The sequence below is a fragment of the Acipenser ruthenus genome, chromosome 2 (genome assembly GCF_902713425.1).
Source record: "Acipenser ruthenus chromosome 2, fAciRut3.2 maternal haplotype, whole genome shotgun sequence".
Classification (NCBI taxonomy): domain Eukaryota; kingdom Metazoa; phylum Chordata; class Actinopteri; order Acipenseriformes; family Acipenseridae; genus Acipenser; species Acipenser ruthenus.
In genome coordinates, this window is record NC_081190.1 from 42,148,117 (window position 1) to 42,169,052 (window position 20,936).

General features: G+C 38.4%; 1 protein-coding gene across 11 annotated transcripts in view; it reads left to right on the top strand.

Moving 5' to 3' along the window:
* The window catches only part of LOC117409221 (transducin-like enhancer protein 1), a 68,772-nt gene that overhangs the window by 35,725 nt on the left and 12,111 nt on the right, over window positions 1–20,936 (top strand). For 3 of the 11 annotated variants that reach the window (XM_034014909.3, XM_034014907.3, XM_034014905.3), the window contains exons 7-13: window positions 3,717–3,924; window positions 5,111–5,127; window positions 11,050–11,166; window positions 11,406–11,459; window positions 14,191–14,343; window positions 14,671–14,815; window positions 15,297–15,487. In XM_034014909.3, the coding sequence (XP_033870800.1) occupies window positions 3,717–3,924; window positions 5,111–5,127; window positions 11,050–11,166; window positions 11,406–11,459; window positions 14,191–14,343; window positions 14,671–14,815; window positions 15,297–15,487 (885 nt within the window). The remainder of the gene's footprint in view (window positions 1–3,716; window positions 3,925–5,110; window positions 5,128–11,049; window positions 11,167–11,405; window positions 11,460–14,190; window positions 14,344–14,670; window positions 14,816–15,296; window positions 15,488–20,936) is intronic. The other 8 variants (XM_034014906.3, XM_034014908.3, XM_058996168.1 and 5 more) reach the window with 4 other exon arrangements.

Below are 20,936 nucleotides of genomic sequence, written 5' to 3' on the forward strand. Positions count from 1 at the left end.
AGATGGGCTGAATGGCCTCCTCTCGTTTATAAACTTTCTTATGTTCTTATGAATCTATGTCCTAGCATAACTTATGGCATAATAGTCTATTGCAAGGGAGGAAAGGGTGATGGGCTGCCATTGGTATCCATAGTAACATGGATAGGGGGAATGGGAGGACTTTAAGAACTGGACACCCATGTGACAGATGTATGACACAATGATATTGTCACTAGCAAAAATGGTACACTTGTATAGGTACACTTATGAAACTGTTTACATGGGCGAGGTGGAATGTGCTGTGTCAAGTCAGTTTGAGAGGGCAGTACCTACAACACAGGTCAACCAAGAGTTATTGAGTGTCATACTGGATGAGCAACAGAATACAGTTTAATGGGAGGGATGGCCTCACCGTCACAGTTGGGCTGTATACGTTGTTCTGTATTCTCCAGTGTTTTAGGACTATGTTGGCAGATAGGACACTCATGCATTTTGTGAATGTCCATCCTTATGCTGTGCAGATGGATGTCTCTTGTGTTACCTGCAGAGAGTTGTATGTTCTTAACTGACGATGGCTGTCTGTGGTTGCTTGTGTTGCCTTGCCCCTTCTTTTTGCAAAGAATATATGTCAATCCCCCAATGTAACAAACTACTTGGTTATTCTAGGGAAGCATTTATGTAAAGTTGCTGAAATAGTTAATCAAGGCTAATTAGCCAAGTTGTACAGTGTAGTTTTCAGTCTTTTCTTACAAGCGGCACTTTCTTCTTAGTTATTTTTATCAGGGCTGTGGTAATTACCAGCACTGAGCAGTGTGGTCTTTCTGCATCGCCGGCCCCAAGCTGGACACAGCTCTTGCTCTTTGAGCGATGATAGTAATTGGTGTTGGGGCAGACCTGTTACTCGGCCTGCACAATTCTTTTGACAGGTGTCTAGTTTTTAATTCAGGGCTAATGAGCTTGCCCAGTGGACTAAAAAAGCCCTACCAGCTTCCTTCAGTTGTATGTCCTTCTGTTTTGTTTTACAAAGGTTAGGGAGCTGAGCTACTGTAGGAAGGTGATTTGCGTATCAGTTCAGTTTCATAATGAGCTTCAGCACAATTTTCTGTTGAGCTAAAATTGGCAAAAGGTGATGTTTTGCACGTTACATGATTTTGATTTTGGGAAGTCCTAAAGCTCATCCTTAGTCAGTAAAGTCCTAAAGTAAATATTGCTAAAAGTGGTTGTAGCAAACACAATTACACATCATGCTCTTGTTTTTCACTATAAAGGGTTCAGAAGAGCAGTTTTGAAAGACACGCGCCATGGTAAACATGTGTCTTCCTACTAAAACGTGACATCTGGTACTACCAGGGCCAGATTAACCCATCACAGGGCAAACTTCTGGGCCCCTACCTTTTATTATATGATTAACAACAAATAGCCTATTTTTATTTTATTTTTGCAACAGATGTACTTTTCATTTGTTATTCTGCACGGTTTTGATCAGAAACGGTCAATTATGCCGAATTATAGTGCATTAATGATGATGAAAGTTTCACGCACTGCTCTGAACTGAACAACTGACTGAATCTGACAGAAACAGTTCAATTGAAGGCGGTGTACTAAATACATTTTAAAATACATTCAGAAAAACCTGAAGCCTACTTCAAATCCCATAGCGGAGCTTGATAATCACCTTTCCTGAATTTACTGAACAAATATACAGCAGTTTGAATATGGACAAGAACACCATATGTTGATTGTTATCCAATTTAAAAAAAAAAGTGATACTTCTAAATACGAGGGTGCTCAAACTTTTGTCCGCTAACTGTACTAGGTCTTCTATAGTCCACACACCTGTATAAAACAAACATACCTGTACATTGTCATGTAGTTAAATCAGGGTTGCCAACCTTGTAATTTTTTCTTTTTACGGACACATGCGTTAATTAAGCAAATAACATCCAAGCATGCTTAGGGTCATGTATAAAATGCTAGACAGGCTTGGTTGCCTATAATTATGGCTAGCATGGCTGCCAGAGGAGACCTCAGTGACTTTGAAAGAGGGGTGATTGTTGGGGCGCGTTTGGCAGGAAGCTTCAGTGACCAAGACAGCTCAACTTACTGATGTTTCACGAGCAACGGTATCTAAGGTGATGTTGGCATGGAACTCCGAGGGAAAGACATCATCAGCAAAGGGCAACAGTGGACGGAAGTGCATACTCCAGGATCATAATATCCATGTATTCATTCGAAGTGCAAGGTAAAACAGGCGAGCAACTGCAGATCAATTGACTGCAAATTTCAACCTGGGGCGCAAGCAACCAGTTTCATCAAAAACGGTCCGCCGAGAACTCCACAGAGCGGGATACCATAGTGGCCCAACGCCGTATTAAGTAACTTTACATTGGTGTTTCCATTTTTTGTCCACTACCTGTACATTATATAATAGGCTAGTTTTGTGTACTTACATTTCTTTAGGTCTTATTTACTTAGTCATACATGGACACATTTGCAGACTGGATTTGCTTCATTGGTCTGAAGCTGGTGCTGTTTTTAACAGCAGTCTTGACAGCCAGAATTCTTTCCAGAATGTCTGTAGACAGTTGATTTCTTAAGTCTGTTTTTAAAAAGGTTCAGCTGAGAGAAAAAAACAAATTCTAATACTGCAGTACTGTGTGGCAAAGCCAACATATTAATAGCAAACTTGGCAAGTGTAGGAAAACGTGGCTCTCTGCTAGGTGTAGACAAGAGTGCAATTTTGTGCCAGTTTTCCTTCAGCTGCCAGATCCCATCAAGTAAGTCTCTTTGGTACTATGTAAATTCCATTTTTAGGCTGTCCAGCATATTTCCAGTAACAATCTGTGGTAAAAGCATTGCAAGCTGGACAATGTCCATTAGTTACAGTGGGATTACCACTGGCTCTGAAACTGCCGGTTGATGCTCAGAGGGTCCGGGTTTTACTAGACTTTACCCAATGCCAAGTCCATGTACTGCCAGATGTAAGGTGACTTTTTTAATTGGATAATTTATTACACATACTATTTTCTTTAAATTCATCGGTTCTCATTTCATTTTCAGCGATCTGATTCACCAAATAAGTATGTGTAATAATTAGAATTACAACACGTACTAAAGTCAAATTATGGCCTTCCATAGCTACCTGGTTTTTCACACTCTCCAATAAAGAGAGTGTTCGTTCTTCAGGGTCGGGTATAGGGACAGTGTCAGATTTGTAAGAAATCTTTCTAATGCCCCCCCTTTGCCGCTTGCATTCTTTTCTTATGTTCATGCTTTGCTGCCCCTGAAAGAGACATTGTTTGCTGTATTCCAGCAAAATCAAACTGACTGACCTGAAATTTACTTGTGTCAGCGCACAAAACTGAGCGAGAGTAAGTTCCTGGTCAGCCAGTTTGATTTTATGTGAACACAAGTGAGATGCCCTGCCTCAGTTGAAATGTCAGTGAGTGAAGTTCTTCCAGTTTGCGTGAAATTCATTATCTGTTTAAGAAAATAGTTTTCATTTTCGGCCCCTCATGACTTTGGGCCCTAGGCAGCTAGTTGTCTTCCAAACAGAGATTTCTTTATCCTAGTGCAGAACCAGTTATGTTTTTAAAATGAAGATGAATGTATTAAAATGTGTTTCTTTTACAACTGTTCATTTGACACCTATAAAGTAAATGGATCTCCTTTTGATTGTTATGCATGCAAGATCACAAATTACCATACTCTTTTTACTATGCCCATGTGTGTCCCAGCAGCAGCAGCTCCAGGCCCAGCACCTGTCCCATGGCCACGGCCCCCCAGTGCCTCTCACCCCCCACCCTTCAGGACTGCACCCTTCGGGACTGCCCCACCTGGGCAGCAGCGCGGGCCTCCTGGCTCTTTCTAGTGCTCTTGGTGGGCACCCTCATCTGCCAATTAAGGATGATAAGAAAAACCACCACGACTCAGACCACCACAGAGGTGAGAGGCCATGCAAGTTTGATTAGGACCTTTTGCAGTTTGAACCTCTTGACTTCCCTTTTTTTATTTAATTTTTTGTATATATAAATATTACCTTACGCACCTGCTTGAAAATCTGTAAGACTGTTGAAAAAAACAAAGTATGGAATATATTTTTTTACAAGTTTAAAGATTTTTTGGGGGAAAAGGGGGTGTGGTTGTACCTTTTGAAGGTGGGGGAGATTCCAAACAATGGTTTGCACTAGAATTAAGTTTTCTGTTACAGTGTTTTATATTAAGTGGACCTGAGAGTCCACTTTTCTCTGTTCAAAACACAAATCAGGCTTTCAAAAGACTGTGCAGCCCTGCTGAAATAAGTTTCCTAAAGGCAGAGGTTGCACATGTCTGCATTTTTGAAAGCCTGGTGTGTGTGGTTTTTTCTTTTTTTTTTTTTTTAAATGGAAGTGCAGCAGGCTGGCTGAACTGAAGCAGATCTGTGAACCAGATGTGAAGGGAAAGCTGTGACCATTTGTGAAATCCTAGTTGTCTATGCTTAATCTCTGCTCTCATTAATGAACTTAACGTGGCTAAAAGAATAAATAAGACATAATTAGTATCAGTGATATTTCAAGGCTACTGTGAATATTTCATAGACTAATATCGGATCGTCTTTGGAAATGGTCAGGGCATCACTTGTAATTTGTAGTTAAAATTACGTCCTCATGCATGCTTTCTTTGTTCCATGCTGTGGCTTTAGAATATATGAAAATGGTACTAATGGAAAGATGATGACATGTGAGCCTATAGTGTAAGGACATCTGTTATGTTTTAAACTTGCAGGTTATGTGAACCTAATTTTGTGCTAATTTAAATTGCAAAGTCTTTATTTTTTTTGTGCAATGAATGACCAGCAATTGCACTTTATTTATTATTAATTCATTGAACAGTAATTTTATTGAGTTATTTCCTAGGGGAAGGAGATAGGTATGATAAACTGTAACTATACTGTTATTAAACCGTAAGTGTAAAAAAACATTTTCAGGAAATTGCTGTATCAGGAATGTGCAATGATTTCTATTAATAAAATCTGCTTAAAAACTTGAATTGGCTTGTGTTTCTAATTCCTTTTTTTCTTTGTTTTCATTTATTTTTGCACCTTGTTACTGAACAACCATGTTTGTGCTTTTCTTGGTTACTGCGGAAACAGAGAAAGAACCAAGCACAGTAAGTACACTAATATACTACTAATGCCTTAAGTTCACTAATCACTCCCACATAAGCGTATGTTTAGCAGGTAACTTGAAATGATGCAATATTTGTTGCCTGTAGTTACCCCTACTGTACCCATCACATCTATCTAAAGCAGGTCACTGTAAAATTAAGCGTGTGGGAGTATTTGAAAATACTGTACTGGGACATGGTCGCTTGGTCTTGTTGGTGGATTGCAGGCCATTGACAACATATGTAAAAAATATATACAACAGAAGAAGGAACATAGAATACTTCATGTGGTTGTTTTGCACTGAAATGTAGAGTAATTATAAACAAGATTTGTAGTGCAAACCTGCAGTGTATAGATGTTTTTAGGTTTGTGATTTTAAATAACATTAGTTTACAGTAGGCAAGCAATCAGCCCCCCCCCCCCCCCCCTCCACATGAATGTATTCTTGCAGAAAAGGCTTTTGTACTAAATAGCATCCATGTGCAAATAACATTTTCAGTCTTACCTTCGGGTTAAATTATCTGAATTTAATTAGAAATTCATCAATCATTCAAACTCTACCAGTTTGGTCCTGACACCAGTTTTTTTTTTTTTTTTAAAAGACGGCTTCACGTTACAAAGCATTTGATGCCCATTTTTGCTTTGAGGATTTAATGGCAAAATCTGTCAGGTATTCATTTATCATGTGCTCTCTGACCTGTTTTCGCAGCACATTGTGAGATTATAGAAATACAAATGTTCTCAAAAGTGCTGCCACATTAAACTCCATTGTATCACAGGGCCTTAGAGGCATTTGCCCTAAAAAGGGTGGTATGGTAATATCACACTTGTCCTGTCTCTTTTACAATAGGGCAGTTGATGTGAATTTGCACATGTTTAGGCACCAAATGTTGATTACACTTATGGACAAAGCTCTTTAGAAACATGTAAAGAAGCATATTGGTTTTTCCTTATTGCAAATTTGGTGGGTGGGAGGGAGGAGGAGGAGAGGGATGGAGGGGAGGTCCATGTAAGCATGACTCGCCTAGCAGAGTTTGTATAGAGCAAGGACAGTAGTGTATCAAATCCAGCTGGGGCATCTAACAAGAGTGAAAAATAAAGTTTTCTGCCTGAAACGTTCTGCTTGTGTGGTTTGTGACACGGGCACTAATGCTGCTTGTAATTGAAAGGCTGGAATTCCAGTGCACAAGGTAGACATTTCTGTAATCATGATTGTAGCGTTACAGTTAATACAAATATCGCCTCCACCTTTTTCACTTGGGTTGGGAAAATAAACTTCCTGCAAATGTCATGTTCAGAGGCTAAAAGCAGTCGGTCTCATGATATAGCAACCTATTGAGCTAAAATTGTGCCTTTTCTTCATTCCAAAAAGCTAATTTACATAATCAAGTACACAAATGTTTCAATTTGCACCAGGTGCAGCTTCAAATCAAACAAATTGTTACAAGAGCATAATGATTATCTAATTGTTTAAATGTGCAGCGTAGAAAGTTATTAGTCAACAGTGCGAGTTCAGTGGTGCAGAAACTGCATTATGCCTGGGTCAGGCTGTTGAGGATAAATGAGCTGTCGGGAGCTCCCGGCCTGTTTCTCAGACATGCTTCCTTTATTTCATATGAGTTGGAGAAAAGTATTGCTCCCCCCGGGCCACCTGGCAAGGCAGCTGAGAAAACGTATATAAATAATGGACATTATATCCACGTAGAGGAGTTCGGTTCACACACACACACACGCACTGCATTCATAATTGTTTTATTTATTTATTTATTTCCCACTGATTGCTTTTTTTTCTGTAATTTTTGTTGGCAGGAACGTTACCCCAAGAGCCAGACTGCCTGTTTATACACAGTCTGGCTGCAATGACATGAAGTTATGAGATATTAAGCCTTTCATTCTTCAAATCCAGATTTAAGGAAGTTTTTTGTTTGGTCGTTACTTTAGTAATAAAACTGTCACAGCTCTTGTAAATTTATGACTGATTTATGTTTGGGGGAGTTTAGTTATGTAGAATAGACGCATTAAAGATGTAGTATTTCTACTGAGCAATGTAAAGATCAAATAACCTTTCACTATGACATTACACATTATTGCATTGGTTAAAGACAAGCAGAAGTTATAGTGTACATAAGGCATGGACACAGGGCATCTTACTTGAAAGCTGGCAAATAATAATAATAAAAAAAATAAAGAATTAAATTCAAATGGCCAACTTTGAAATCTGAGTGCAAAAGCTGTTCAGAAAGAAAAATCAGTAAGTTGAACAGACTAGAAGGCTAGCATGTTTTTAGCAGTTATAATGCAATGTTTGGTATAAAACTGCTGACAATGTTATGGAACAAGATGCTCTTTAGCCCTTTACCTTCAGCAAAATGATACATGAATTGGATCAAACATAGAAAGTTAGCAACCAACTAGATATAATTATTTTAATAACTTAATTTACACTGCTACCCACAATTAACTTACCAACTTTTTGTTTATCTTCTGTTGTGTATCTCTAGTGATTTGTTCTGACTTGTTGCAATATATGTCTGTGGTATTATATTTAGGAATACACACAAGGAGGACAATCATACATTTTTTCGTAGATAATATTTGATAAAGTCCATCCTATTTGTTTTGTATACAACCATTGAGGTGGTAAGTTATTTGCAGTGAAAATCAATCTCAAATGTATTGATTTAGATGGAAAATGTATTCAAATCCTACTTCCCAGTAAGCTGCTACAGTAAATGTTTTACAAGAGTATATGCAATAGATGTTTGAATTAAGATTCTAAGAGCTTTACAGTACCCTCAGGCATGGGCTTAAATACCGGCCTTTAAATTGCCTGGTCCTACAGTGTGGGCAATCTCTTGGCATTCATAAGTGTAAAGGTTTTAAACCATTTGCAAGTTGAGCTGGTATTGAGAGGGAATTGTGTTTTTCAAGAGCGGTAGAGACCTTCAGGTTAACAGTTGAAAATGATCAACACAAGGTATTGAGAGAAAAAAAAAATATATATATATATATATATATATATTCGGGGGGGGGGTCGGGTCGGGGGGTGTGGGGGTGCAAAAGAAAACACCCATTTAATGGCAGATTTCTATTGTTGCTTGAGTCTGAGTGATAAATCGCCACCTCGGTGATGTGTTGACTAACATGATATGGCCTTAAATAAACCTTGCCTACAGTATAGTACTTTGCCCTCCCGAACCATATTTTAAATGTGTATATATTAAAATGACGGCTAAAATTGTCACCAATTTAAAATGCTTGGTGAAACCTCTAAACAACAGCAATGGGGTTGAGTTGGAGGCACGAAGTGAAGCCGAGTGCCTTCATACCAACAAAGCCATAAAAAAAAAAAATTGTATATTCTTCCGCTTTGGAGAAATAATAGTCTATCAGACATGGTTAAACTGGAGGTTTTCAACATTTCCAACAATAAATCCAATAATAGAATACTATTTTATCCCAGCTGGTATAAAAGTAAGTAATTGTAGTCCTGTCCAGCTACTTACCTCAAATGCCTGCAGCTAGTTGCAGGCTTTGCAGTGTGCTAGGCCACGACGGGGGATAACTAGCCAAAACGGCTAAAATAACATTAAAACATGGCTAAAACGTAGCGATTTTATATATATATATATATATATATATATATATATATATATATATATATATATATATATATATATGCATATACACACTGCTTTTACACCGATTGTAAGTCGCCCTGGATAAGGGTGTCTGCTAAGAAATAAATAATAATAATAATAATTTTAGGGAGAATGATCAAGATAAATAAGTGAAGGCACAATACAGTAGTAATAAAAAACTATACTCAAGCTCTCCGTTGCAAGTTTAATACATTGTGTATTGATAATGTATTAATGAAACTGTGATTGGACAAAAATAAGTTCTGCCATGCATTAAACTATATTTATGCACGGTTTAAAACCCCTCAGCAGCCAATCAGTGTGCATCTTCCGAACATTCGTTTTATAATATATATTCACTTTAGTCCTTTAGGTGTCAATGGCATGTAGTTTGTCAATTCTTCTTGTACAATAAACTGTAGTGGGTTAGGGTGTCTGAAGATGGAAAATTGCAATAATTAAAAAAAAAAAAAAAAAAAAACAGGTTCAGTATGCACAAATGGCTTTTATAGGATGAAGTAGTACAATGGCATTCTATCTAAATTCAGTAATACAGTACATTCATTTTCTTGGTACTGCATAACTTTTGCCAGATACAGCTAATCTTGCAGTACTGTACGGATGCATGCCTGACGGGTGGTGCATGATGTGAGTTACGGGGGGTTCACAGCATTAAAATAGTTCACATGAACTACTGTCTGTATTCCAGGGAGCTGTACCTTGGGCTACCAACTAGTTGTAAAGGTAATCAATCAGTCAGTCTTTTTTTATACAGTGCCTTTCACAGTGGACCGCCATCACAAAGTGCTTTACAAGATACAGTGAAAAACAATGCATAATACATTAAATACAAGGCTAGGATGTGAAAATTCTAGAACATTGTGGATTCATGTGTCGTATAGAATCATGAGTATAAGATAGTTAAAAAAATAAAATAAAAAAAAAATGCTGTGAGTTAGATTACATTTCATAGGGAGTCTTGTCTGTGTTCATGCAAGAGAGACCTCTGGCAACCTATTGGGCTTGACTGGCCATGAATGAAAGATAGCTTAGTATACTGTTACTGTCCCAGAAGCTGACAGACAACTAGTTGGTATTCTGTGTGTCGCTCCTCAGGACTTTAAATATTGCATGTATTTCTATTTATGTGCTGTACATGTAGAGCTTTAAAACAGTTGTCTGTCTCTCTTGTCATCCTAAATCATTATTTACTAGGATGATTTTTGCACTTTAGATTGGCTTTATTTATTTAAATACAATGAATTCACAGCTATTAAAACAAAATGGCTGCAGGACTGTAAAACATGGTGTAAGAGTATTCTGGCAGCCTGCTTTCTCCCTTTTTGTTTTACACAATTTTCTCTTCCAAATGAGGGTTTAGCAGAACCTTGTGTGAAGGTTTTTTCACACAACTTATTCAGTATTGTTCACAGCATTTAACACATCACTGAACAAATTGCCCCCTTGGATATGCTAATCTTGCACTTAAAAGAACTCATTGTAACATGTTTTAATCCTTTAGCCAGAGATGGGAATCTAAGGCGTGCTAAATTGTCGTGTGACCTGAAACATAAAAATTGCTTGTATTTCGCGGGTCAGTGATCATTTTGTGAAATCTTTTAAAAAACGCACCCTGTTCATCTTCGTCTTGATGTGGAACGTTGCTATAGATTTCCTTTTATTTCTGTTTGCTTGCTTATCAGCGGCTTTGTTTGCAGTTATTTAATCACATTTCACTGTGAATTTTTTATTTTATGTATAATATATACAATGTATATTTTCCTATGAAACCATATGGGACCTGTGGAGTGGTTCTGCTATATTAATGACTGTTGGTACAAAAATATTATTATTATTTATAATCTCTTTGTGAAACCAGGCTAAGCTAGTTTGTTGTTTCTCTTGAATTTCCTCAATAAAATAACAGGAAATGTGAACTATTTTGATCTTTCTTGTTGCAATACATAAACAGCTTCTGAGCTGAGATATTCCTGAGGAATCTGTTCTCTAAGCACATTGATTTTTGAATAGAAGACAAGTGAATAGTGACTGACCTGGAGTTTGAGTAGTTTGGCTTCACAGTGAATAACAGCCCCCCTCTTTTGATGGACTGGATTATAGGGGAATAAAAGGCTACGCCTCTTGATGGGTTAAATTATATGGGAATGGAAAGCTATGTAGGTGTCACATTTCTAAAGAGCCTTTCACATTTCTTTTTTAATGAAGGAGCCCTGAACAAATTGTTTTTAAATAACACTGACTTTTAAATTGTGTCTTTACTAGAGTAATTCCTTGATGGTCCCCGAAAGTCTGCGAGGCTCAGATAAACGTCGCAATGGACCAGAATTTACAAATGACTTGAAGAAAAGAAAAGTTGAAGATAAAGATTCGAGCCATTACGTAAGCAAATTATTTAGAATTTTACAGAGCTGCGTTATTGAGTTGATCTGCTACTGTAGTTAGGATAACTTTTTGTTTCATTTTTAGGACAATGTTTTTAATTAACACCAACTAGTATATTTGTGTGTGTACTTTTGGTTTCTAAAATGCGATTTGTAGCTGAACTAATCCATACGCAAAGTTTTTCCAGCTATTACTGTTCTAACTGACTGTTGCATAAGAAGTGTCTCTATTTACAGGACAGTGACGGAGACAAAAGTGATGACAACTTAGTAGTTGACGTTTCTAATGAGGTTAGTTGTGTTTTTTTATTATTTTTTTATAAAGAACCCTCATAAGTGGGTTTGTGACATCTCTATCTTTGGGGTAGTCCGAAATCAATATTAAGGGGCATATTACAGGACAAATATTTTAAATTGGATCAGGGGTGTGCAATTTGTATCGCCTAACGCCCGGGACAAGAAGATTTGTGTGAGGGTCAACAAAGTTTTGCCGTTATACTTTGTCCATCAGACAAGTAGTTTAGTTTATTTTTTTTTATTTTATCCTATCTTCGTTCTGTTGCTAGAAAGACACATCGTGTATATTTTTATAGCGAGCCACACAAGTTTCTTAAAACTGAATTGCAGAAGTATTTATGTCCCACCCCTATCACTGCTGATTGGCTAGATGTGGAAGAAGCTGATCTTTTATTGGTTGCAAAGAACCCCAGAAATGGCTGCCTGAGAACTTCCGTCAACACCCAGACTAATCTTTTAAGCTTAAGGTATTACCGGTATTTAAATTGTTGTGTAATCTTAAACTAACAGGAGTTTAATTATAATAAGCAGCCTATAATGTGTGTACTTGTTGATGTTTAAAAAATAAATAGAATTGTGGAAGTTTACGTTTAGAAGCATTTCAAGAAACTTTCCCTGGCAAATGTAGTATATAATATATATATATATATATATATATTTTTTTTTTACTAGGCAGTGTTGTATGTATTGATTCAGTGGAAAAAGCAGGCAGAAGCTATTTTTATATTTGAATAACGCCCTCACTATGTTGAAGTGAGGTGGGATCACAGGGAACCTTTTGTGTATCTTGAAGAATTTAGTGAACCTGTCAAACTACAAGGCTAGATCTGCCCCTGTTAATCACCAATTGATTGATTGTGTTCACTGTTAAATAAAACCAAAATCCTACAAGTTATATTCTACTTTTTTTTGTGTGTGTTTTGTGCGACGGGAGGAGGCAAGTAGATTCTTTAGCATTTTGTCCCTTGGACATCCAAGTGTGTTTTTTTTTTTTTGTTTTTTGTTTTTTTTAAATTGCACACCCCTGTAGATATTGTGTTGAGTAATATCAGCATTTGTCAGTATTGGTTTCATCTGTCCTCGAGGACACTTGAACATGATACTTGAGCACCATTCATTGCCAGCTCCTGGTTACCAGCCAGACTTTGCTAATAGCAGTGAGTATTTTGTGTTACTTTACCACCACCCCTCCCCTTTCTGAAACTAGAAACTTGCCCTATCCCAGAGGAAAGTGGCCTCTAGCATGCAGTGCTGTGATCTGGATTCTTATTGCATCTATGCCTTCTATTCCAGCCATTCAGAGCTGGAATTTGAACCTGTGACCTTATAGCTGCAGATGCACATCACAGAGCTGTGTGTCTACATCTTGATCCTACTGGACTGCAAAATAACAAAGGTTTAAAAGCCTGATCAAATATGCCATGAGCTGGAACCTAAATCGGATCAAATATGTGATGAGCTGGGACATAAAACCATTAAATGCTAAAGTTAGGTGCTGCAATTGTTTGCTGTCAGCGTTGTATAGTGTTCTAGTATTATATTTGGGTTTATATGTATCGTAAGTAATTAACACTGCTGGCCTTGTCCCCAGGTGGACCTCAGAACAGACTGGGACATAGTGGACTAAAAGTAAAAAGGATCACTTGCCTTTTGGAACATTAGTCTTTCTTAGCTGTAAAGGACTCAAATCGCTTTAAGTTGTATGAGGTGGCATTTCTGACAAGTGTGTCAAATACGGCTATTTGAAGGGTCATGTTTTGGCACGTAAGGAATCAAGTTGCGGCGCAATGGGTCATGGTTGGCGAGGGAGGGGTCAGGTTATGCTGCGCGAAGGGTCGTGTTTTGGCAAGGGAGGAGTCGTATTATAGTGCACAAAGGGTCATGTTTCGGCGTGGAGGGAATTGGGTTTTAGCACAAGGGATTATGAGATATAGAGCTCAGGAGAAATGTTTTGAGTCAATGGAGCCATGTCACATTTTGCAGATTTTTCGCTGTTTAAAAAAAAAAAAAAAAAATGCATCAAACTTTTTGCTCAAGGTCTCTTGAAGAAAACTGCAACATTGACAAATTATAACGGTACGTAATTATAAAAAATGCTATTTTCTTATCTTGTCTGTGAAAATGTCAGTCATTGTATGTGCAACATGTTAGTCTGTGAGCCTCAGTTGTCATTTGCAATTTGACTGAAGTATCTAGTGCAAAATAAATATTTATACCTGTGAACACTACCAAGTGACTGTAAAGACCTCCATATTCCTGAGTAAATAATGTGATTGAGGGTGGGGGTAAGCTCGGACCATCGCCCCGTTACAGCACAGTAACATGACCTTTTACGCACCATATTTGACACACTTTTGTCTGAAACGGTACCTCATACAGTTGTGCTATATTTCCAGAAAGAAAGCTCTTTAAAAAAAGTTTTCTAATGTATGTAAATCCAATTCAAATAAAGTGTGCATTGATTCATGTCTAGAATTGTTTAATGACTTAAACAATGCTGATTTGAGTTTAGCAATGGCTAAGATAAGTCAATTGAAACATCCCTGGTTGGAAAAGAAATGAAAATTATTAAATAAATGATTGAAACCCTCATGGTGATTAGCCTCCTGGCAAATGTAACGTCTTCTCTGAGATCAAGCTGATCTAAGACTGAGGCTGACACCTGTGATGGAAGCTACTTCTTTAGGCTGTGTCTATAATAAAGTCTGTGCCGTTACCCTTCCAGGACCCTGCTTCACCACGAGGTACTCCTGCTCACTCGCCAAGGGAGAATGGTGTGGACAAAACTCGCCTGCTGAAGAAGGATGCTTCCAGCAGTCCAGCATCGACAGCATCCTCAAGCAGCTCCTCGTCCCTCAAGTCCAAAGAAATGAGCATGGTAGGTAGCGTCCGTGAAGCCAGGCTTGTGGCTTTTTTAAAAAAAAAAAAAAAAAAAAAAAGGAATCCTAAGGCCCTGGGAAAAATGACAATAGTTGGTGACAGAGGTTCAGTTCTTGGCTAGGTGCTTAAACTGTTACTGTATATGGCAAGGTTCCAGATCCTGATGGTGTGTGTGTATGTGTGTTAATGCTTTCAGCATTGTGTGAATTTGTGAAATTTTGTTTGCAATCAATGGTACCTGGTGCCTAGCATCTCAGCTGCTGTAGTGATACATTCTGTAATATGGTTTGGATTAAATATAACTCTGTTTGTTTACTGATTCCAGCATGAAAAAGCCAGTGCGCCTGTGTTAAAATCCACTACACCAACTCCTCGCCGAGACGCGTCCACGCCAGGCACCAGTGCCACCCCCAGTCTGCGGCCCAGTCTAAGCAAGCCTCCATCCATGGAGCAACTAGCGAATCATTCTGGTAAGTATTTTACACCCAGTCATACTTTATTATTTTTTATCGTCAAACTACTTGTGAAACTTGTAATTTTATTTTTTTGAGCTAGTCAAATAGTCCAGTTATGAATCCCTGTTTTGGCTTTTTGTAAGCATTCGTACACGTTCCTCACTAATGTACCTCATACAGTGAAAGGGGAACCTGCTCTTGGGGCGACAAGGCAATTTAGTTCTCCATGTGCATTTACTCAGGCCCCTTTTTAGAGCAACATGCATTGTTTATTTTGAAATGGTGTCTTTCCACTTAAACAGGTGCATCTAATTAAGTCCCAGCTTAATTTCCACTTACATCCATGTTTTGAATTAGACCTGTGCACTTCAGCTTGCCTTGATGAGTAAATAAATGCAATGATGAGTGCCGCACTTCAGATAAACATTGTAGATACATTTTCTTAGCTGTAATGTGAATTGCAAATATTGTATTATTAGTGATTGTATCTCTTCAGCTGCAGGGTTGAGGGCTCCTTTGGCAGTCCCAGGTCCCTATCCTGGTCCATTTGGTATGGTGCCCCATGCTGGGATGAATGGAGATCTGACCAGTCCAGGGGGTGCTTACGCCAGTCTCCACAACATGTCACCTCAGATGAGTGCTGCTGCAGCTGCTGCAGCAGTGGTAGCCTATGGACGCTCCCCCATGGTAATTTTATAATTTTTGGAAAGCATGCATGTTTTGTAAGGGGGAGTGAAAATTGTGAATAAATGCTCACTAAACAAGTCATCTTTTGGTTTTACCCCTCAGTAGACCTGCAGCTAAACTCTGTTCTGTGAAGTTGTTTGAATTTAAATGAAAAAAAGTAATTTTATGGTTACCAGCAACATAAGCCAAACACTTTCTGCTGCTTTTGTTTTATTGGTTGAATGCTTGAACAATACTTGAATATTTTGAACGGTCAAATACTGGATTTATATCGTGGTTAATAGTATCCTTTTATATTGAGTGTGAATTTGTAGTAAAAGTATGGTATGCATTGCATGTAGGGGACAATAATGAAGCTATTATTATTATTATTATTATTATTATTATTAATATTATTAATAATAATAATAATAATAATAATAATAATAATAATAATAATAATAATTTCTTAGCAGACGCCCTTATCCAGGACGACTTACAGTCGTAAACAAAAATACATTTCAAGAATCACAGTACAAGTATTAATACAATTAAGAGCAAGATAAAATACAATGACTTCAGTTCTAGTAAGTACAAGTATATGACAAAATACAATATTGGAGCAGATAAGTGTTAGTGATAGTTACATCAGGATACGATTACATGCAAAATACTACAGATTGAATAAAACTTACAGGACAGTACTCTGTAAAGTACAGGATTAAATGCAGTAAAATAGGGGGCAGATAAGTGCAAGTAAAGCGCATTAAGGAAGAGTGATAGTGTCCAGAGGGAAAAGAGTTCTACAGGTGCTGTCTGAATAGGTGAGTCTTGAGGAGGCGCCGGAAGGTGGTCAGGGACTGGGCAGTCCTGACATCTGTAGGAAGGTCATTCCACCACTGCGGGGCGAGGGTGGAGAAGGACTGGGCTCTGGAGGCAGGGGAGCGTAGAGGAGGTACAGCCAGTCTTCTAGTGCAGGAGGAGCAGAGAGTTCCAGTCAAAAGCAGTTGTGTGTGTGTGTGTGTGTGTGTATATATATATATATATATATATATATATATAAACTGCTTTTGAAAGCAGTTAAGAACATAAGAAAGTTTACAAACGAGAGGCGGCCATTCAGCCCATCTTGCTCGTTTGGTTGTTAGTAGCTTATTGATCCCAGAATCTCATCAAGCAGCTTCTTGAAGGATCCCAGGGTGTCAGCTTCAACAGCATTACTGGGGAGCTGGTTCCAGACCCTCACAATTCTCTGTGTAAAAAAGTGCCTCCTATTTTCTGTTCTGAATGCCCCTTTATCTAATCACCATTTATGACCCCTGGTCCTTTTTTCTTTTTTCAAGTCAAAGAAGTCCCCCGGGTTTACATTGTCTATACCTTTTAGGATTTTGAATGTTTGAATCAGATCGCCGCGTAGTCTTCTTTATTCAAGACTGAATAGATTCAATTCTTTTAGCCTGTCTGCATACGACATGCCTTTTAAACCTGGGATAATTCTGGTTGCTCTTCTTTGCACTCTTTCTAGAGCAGCAACATCCTTTTTGTAACGAGGTGACCAGAACTGAACACAATATTCTAGTTGAGGTCTTACTAATGCATTGCAGAGTTTTAACATTACTTCCCTTGATTTAATTTCAACACTGCTCACAATATAGCTGAGCATCTTGTTGGCCTTTTTTATAGCTTCCCCACATTGTCTAGATGAAGACATTTCTGAGTCAACATAAACTAGATCTTTTTCATAGTTCCCTTCTTCAATTTCACTATCTCCCATATGATATTTATAATGCACATTTTTATTGCCCGCATGCAATACTTTACACTTTTCTCTATTAAATTTCATTTGCCATGTGTCTGCCCAATTCTGAATGCTGTCTAGATCATTTTGAATGACCTTTGCTGCTACAACAGTGTTTGCCACTCCTCCTATTTTTGTGTCGTCTGCAAATTTAACGAGTTTACTTACTATACCAGAATCGAAATAATTAATGTAGATTAGGAATAGCATAGGACCTAATACTCATCCCTGTGGTACACCACTGGTTACCTCACTCCATTTTGAGGTTTCTCCTCTAATCAGTATTTTCTGTTTTCTACCTGTTAACCACTCCCTGATCTATGTGCATGCATTTCCTTGAATCCCTACTGTGTTCAGTTTGAGAATTAATCTTTTATGCGGGACTTTGTCAAAAGCTTTCTGGAAATCTAAATAGACCATGTCGTATGCTTTGCAGTTGTCCATTTTCAATGTTGCATCCTCAAAAAAGTCAAGTAGGTTAGTTAGACATGATCTCCCTTTCCTAAAACCATGCTGGCTGTCTCCCAGGATATTGTTACAATATAGTTAATTTTCCATTTTGGATCTTATTATAGTTTCCATAAGTTTACACATAATAGAAGTCAGGCTTACTGGTCTGTAGTTACCTATTTCGGTTTTGTCTCCCTTTTTGTGGATCGGTATTACATTTGCAATTTTCCAGTCTGTCGGTACAACCCCTGTGTCAAGAGACTGTTGCATGATCTTGGTTAGCGGTTTGTAAATAACTTCTTTCATTTCTTTGAGTACAATTGGGAGGATCTCATCTGGCCCAGGGGATTTGTTTATTTTAAGAGTTCCTAGTCCCTTTAACACTTCTGCCTCTGTTATGCTAAAGTTATTTAAAACTGGATAGGAACAGGTCGACATGTGGGGCATGTTGTCCGTGTCCTCCTTTGTAAAAACCTGTGAAAAGTAATCATTTAATATATTTGCTATTTTTTTTTCTTCATCTATTTTTTTGCCATTTGGGTCTCTTAGACATTTAACCTCCTCTTTGAATGTTCTCTTGCTGTTATAATATTGGAAAAACATTTTGGAATTGGTTTTAGCCCCCTTAGCAATATTGATTTCTATCTCTCTTTTGGCCTTTCTAACTTCCTTTTTGACTTGTGTTTGCAGTTCCAAGTACTCTTTCTGTATGCTTTGTTTTTGGTCCATTTTAAATGCTCTGTAAAGTGCCTTTTTTCGCTGAATATTTTTTTAAATTGATCTATTAAACCATTTTGGCCATTTTGTTTTAGATTTAGGTTTGTCTACTTTTGGTATGTAATTGTTTTGTGCCTCTAGTACTACATTTTTAAAATACAGCCATCCTTTTTCTGTGGATGTTTTCTCTATTTTACTCCAGTCTACTTCTATTAGTCTCTGTTTCATACCTTCGTAGTTTGCTTTTCTAAAATTGTAAACCTTAGCTTTAGTCATTACTTTGGGGGTTTTAAAAAATACTTCAAATGAGACCATGTTGTGGTCTGAGTTTGCCAATGGCTCTCTGACCTCCTTTTTAGTTATTCTGTCTTCATTATTTGAAAAGACTAAGTCAAGGCATGCCTCCCCTCTAGTCGGTGCCTTGACAAATTGTGTTAGGAAGCAGTCATTTGTCATTTCCACCATTTCAATTTTGTCCGTCGTGCCCCCCATCGGGTTTTCCCATTTTATATGGGGGAAGATGAAATCCCCCATTAGTATGGCTTCTCCTTTTCTACACACATTTCTAATGTCATTGTAGAACAGATTATTTTGCTCTGCGTCTGAATTTGGCGGTCTATAGCATGCTCCTATTATGCCTTTTGGATTTGTGTCCGTTATTCTGACCCATATTGATTCAGGTTGTTTTCTTCGTCCAGATTTAACACCTGGGCTTCAAGACTATTTCTTATGTATAGCGCTACCCCTCCGCCTCTTCTGTCCTGCCTGTCTTTCCTATATAGTGTGTACCCACTAATATTATATTCGTCTCCATCACTCTCAGACAACTAAGTTTCTGTAACACCTGTCGCATCGTAGTTACTTGTTAGTGCAGTAGCTTCAAGTTCTAACATTTTTTTTTCTGAGACTTCTAGCATTAAGATAAATACAATTAATAGTGGTCTTACCTGAGTTGTTGCCCTTGTTTTGATGTGGTCTCCCTTCTGTTTTTTTTGTTTTCTCCCCCCTTCCTTTCTAGTTTAAATGCTTCTGGACCGCCTGAAGGATCCTTTCTCTGAGTAGATTGGTTCCTTTTCTGTTTAAGTGCAGTCCGTCCTACCTGTATAGATAGTCCTTGTTGTAGAAAGTGCTCCAATGTTCAAGAAAGGTGAAGCCTTCCTGTGTGCACCACGATTTCAGCCATGCATTTTGATTTTGTATTTCCAGCTGTCCATATGGTCCTTTGCAAGACACCGGCAGTATCCCAGAAAATACCACAGTTTTGGTCTTGTCTTTTAATTTCCTTCCTAGCTCTCTGAATTTGTTTTGCAGATCCTGGCCTGTCTCTACCAATGTTGTTTGTACCAATGTGGACGACTACTACCGGGTCGTCTCCTGTTCGTTCTAGGAGCCTGTCCACATTCTCAGTGATGCGCTTGACTGAGGCTCCTGGAAGGCAGCACACTGTTGTAGTAAGGGGGTCCAAACTGCAAACTGAACTTGCTGTGTTTCTCAGTATGGAGTCCCCAACAATCATGACCTCCCTTCTTTTTGCTGCCTGGCCAGCACTGTTTATAGCGTCCTGGGTGTTGTTTCTTTCATTCTCTTGATGTTGGTTTTGGTCATCTAAATGTTGAAGTGGCTCAAATTTGTTGGCTGTCTGGATTTCTGGTGGTTGTGTTTGACGAAGTTTCTTTTTTTCCCTCCTTCTGCCTGTTTCGACTCTCTTCCATCTCCCTGGTGGCTTTCAGTCTGCTAGGGGTGCAGACTTCCATGAATTGTGGGTGTGTCAGCTCCTCAAGCGCCTGTTGCTGTCTCATTTCCTCCAGCTCCTTTTCTAGCAGGCTTATTCGCTGAAGCAAGTCCTGGATCGTGCGGCACTTTACACAAACTTGGTTGAGCTCTGTTGGGTTTTCTCGGATTTCCCACATCATGCAGTTGTCACAGATTACTGGCTTGAAGACCATGTTTTTTTTTTTTTTTGTTTTTTTTTTAGTTTAGTGTAGCTTCTGCAGCTGTCAACCTGCTTTCAAACTGCTTCTAACTGCGTTGTACTTGTCCACTCGTACTTCTCACACGCTGTCGCTTCCACACGCTGTCACTGGGAAGCCTGTCTGCCTTTGTTTGTTTTTGTGCTGCGTGCTCCGCTCCTCCCCAGTGTCCCAGAACGCCGCGGGATTTGAATGAGCTGCTCCGAGTTTCAGCTTATCAGAAAAATACACGCAGCTGCAAAGTTGTAAAAGTCCTAAATAAAACAAACCTTATTTAAAAGGACCAAGGTGAGCTGCTCTGTTTTATTGGATTTCCCCTAGGCAGGTTTTCTTTTTCTTTGCCTGAAATAAATTATTGTTGATTGGGCTATCAACAACACAGTTTCCAGTTCAAGGAGGCTGTGGTTTGGGTGTTGGTTTTTATTGGACTTTTACAGTAAGAAGGCTTGATCTCATTACTATAAAGAATACATTGTAATGCTTTTGGCTCTTTCTGTTATTGTAGTAGTAGGCAGTAGGTAATCAGGATTTCAGT